Source organism: Gavialis gangeticus, unplaced genomic scaffold, assembly GCF_001723915.1.
Source record: "Gavialis gangeticus isolate Ggan-Ray unplaced genomic scaffold, GavGan_comp1, whole genome shotgun sequence".
NCBI classification, from domain to species: domain Eukaryota; kingdom Metazoa; phylum Chordata; order Crocodylia; family Gavialidae; genus Gavialis; species Gavialis gangeticus.
This window is the reverse complement of record NW_017729009.1, coordinates 4,390,425-4,393,309: the sequence shown is the minus strand read 5'-3', so window position 1 is coordinate 4,393,309 and position 2,885 is coordinate 4,390,425. Positions and strand designations below refer to the sequence as shown.

The 2,885-nt window shown below is 49.9% G+C and overlaps 1 protein-coding gene across 1 annotated transcript in view; it reads left to right on the top strand.

Moving 5' to 3' along the window:
- Positions 1-2,885, top strand: part of STK4 (serine/threonine kinase 4) — an 88,012-nt gene that overhangs the window by 18,581 nt on the left and 66,546 nt on the right. Inside the window, exon 8 of the mRNA XM_019509819.1 lies at positions 108-236. Within this exon, the coding sequence (XP_019365364.1) occupies positions 108-236 (129 nt within the window). The remainder of the gene's footprint in view (positions 1-107; positions 237-2,885) is intronic.

Here is a 2,885-nt window from a genome sequence, read left to right as displayed (position 1 = left end):
ACAGGAATGGGGATAGCTCGGTAACGGTAGTGTTTGGGGTTTTTTACTGTTGTTATCACGGTTCAAATTTACTGCTTAAAACATATCATGTACATCCTTTTTTTTAGCATCCGTTTGTTAAAAGTGCCAAAGGGGTGTCAATTTTGCGGGATTTAATTAATGAAGCAATGGATGTTAAGTTGAAACGCCAAGAAGCACAACAGCGGGAACTGGATCAAGATGATGAAGAGAATTCGGTGAGTGTTTAACAAATGCAGTCACTTAAACAATGGGGAAAGTCCCCTACTTCCCCATAACATCTGTACCCAACTGGTCTACTCTCTCTCTCTCTCTGGTGGTTTTAACTTAAACTTAATACAACATAATGATTAGCTTGGTTGTTGTCACCAGGTGTGGGTGCTGTGGGATTTTTACCTTAAAATGGCTCAGTTCAGTCTTAAACCCTCTCTACAATCCTGCTCCTATTTCCTTTATATTCTGGTAGGGTAATTAACTTTTGTAAGAATCAGCCCAACATTGTCGTAACACCCGCTACCACTAGAAAATTATCAGTCAAGTAAACTACTTTAAAGATATAGATACATATGCAAAAGATTCAAAAGGGTATTTCTATGCTGCTCGATGAAGCATGCTTTTTACTTTCTGTGCATGTACCAAACCCTGATATTGAGGCAGTGAAGCGCACCCTTTGGGGGCCACTTTCATTCGTGCCGGAGAGAGCTTGAGAGTAGTAGCAGGGGTGGCCCTGAAGGTGGATCTGTTACCTTATTTCTGAGTTGGCTGTGTGCAGAGTTGAAGCAGGTGCATGGTGCATGCTTCTTGGTGACCCTCTCAGGAGATTAATAACTTAATTTATTTCACAAATAAATGTTTCCCAGCACGATCAACCTTTTCCTTCCTAGTAAGAACTTCAGATTGTAGACTGCAGTCTTTTTGGATTACATTCTTAGCATAAAGTAGTGTTGGCTGTATAAAATAAGCTGTCTTCCTATTTCAACTTCTTAGAAATTCTGATATAGAAACTTCATGCTGTACAATAGAAATAAACACAGATGTCAGGGGAGGGGATGTATGCTTAGGCTTCTTGGAGTATGCAGTGTAGTGCTATGCATTTGTTCTCTGTTTGCATTTGGAGCATGTGTGGTACAGAGAGTATGTTGAGCTATCTTTGAGCACACTCTGACTGTTCAAACCTGACTGAATCAGATGGGCACTGAAAGACTTTTGTTCCAAAAAAACCTTTTCAGAGCCAATAGCATGTTTTGTTCCCAAATATTGATCTGTAGCAGGGAGGGATAATTATTTGTGTCCGCAGGCCATACAGGGAGTTTTGATTAGCTGTCATGGATCAGAACCCCACCTCCCTCCACAGCAGCTCATCAGAACTCAATATGTGTGATGGGGCTGCGGGCCAGTGGGGAGCAGGATAGGTGGGTGAAGAGGTGATCACAGGGCGGGGTCCCGGGGCAGTGACAGTACAGGGTGGGAGCGTGGAGCAGAACTGTGATCCACTACCCACATGCCCCTGCAACAGGCGCAGGTTCCCCCGGTGGGCATACAGCACAGCAGCTGGACTTCATATCCCAGCAGCTCAGCAGCAGCAGCTCCTGGCTGCCGCAGCTGTTGGCCCTGGCCCATCTGCCCTGCACCCACTGCCGGCGTCAGAATCTGCATGAGCAGAGTCCTTGGCCGGGCGCCTGAGATGGGGCTGCAAGTGGGCAAGGAGCAGCATCTGTGAGCAAGATGGGCAAGTGGGGCCAGGGAGACCCTGGGATCTTGTGGTGGTGACAGTTTGGGGCTCGGACCGGGGACAGAGCTGCACTCCGCTGCCCGCATACCCTTGCAACAGGTTCCATGGGCAGGGGTGTGTGGGGAGCAGATTGCAGCTCTCTACTGAGCCCCAGCTCCACGCTGTCACCACCCCAATGTCCCAGACCCCACTCTGGATGCAACTCCCTGCCCACCCATGGCCCCATATTGTCCACCTGGCCACATGCCCTGGCTCAGCCCTGTGTGGCAGTAATAGTGGGGGGCTGGGGCAGAGTTGCAATCTGCTCCCTGAATGTCCCTGCCTGCAATACCGAGGCTCTGTCCTGGCCCCATGCTGTCGCCGCCCCATGCTGTCACCATCCCATGATCCTGGGGTCTCAGTGGAGGATGGTCGGGACCCATGCAGGCAGGATGAGGCTGCTGGCAGAGAGCTGCATCCAGGGCCAGGTCCAGGATCTTGGGGTGATGACAGCGCGGGGCCAGATCTGGGCCAGCGCTGCAATCTGCTTCCTGCACGCCACTGCCCACAGGACCCATGTCTGTCACAGGAGCATGTGGGCAGTGGATCATGGCTGTACCCTGGGTCCAGGCCCCATGCTGTCACTGGTCCAAGATCCCAGAGTCTCCCCAGTCCCATCTGCCTATCTTGCTCCTGTATGCCACTTCCCACCTTATTCTTCAGTTGTGGCTGAATGGTGATTGAGAAGTAATTTTACTCATTATGTTGCCAGGTTGGATACCTTCAAGTCAGCCGGCCCTGACAATCTACACCCCAGGGTACTCAAGGAGCTGGCGAGCATCATAGCCCAGCCCCTAGCAAGGATCTTTGAAAACTCTTGGCACTCTGGTGTAGTGCCCAAGGACTGGAAGAAGGCCAACGTGGTGCCTATCTTCAAGAAAGGGAGGAAAGTGCATCCGGCAAACTATAGACCCATCATCCTGACCTCTATCCTGGGGAAGGTCTTAGATAAGTTTAAAGAGGCTATCCTTAATGGACTGGCCGACACCAACATCCTGAGGAATAGCCAGCATGGGTTTGTTGTGGGTAGGTCTTGCTTGACCAATCTCATTTCCTTTTATGACCAGGTGACCTATCACATGGACAAGGGAGAAGA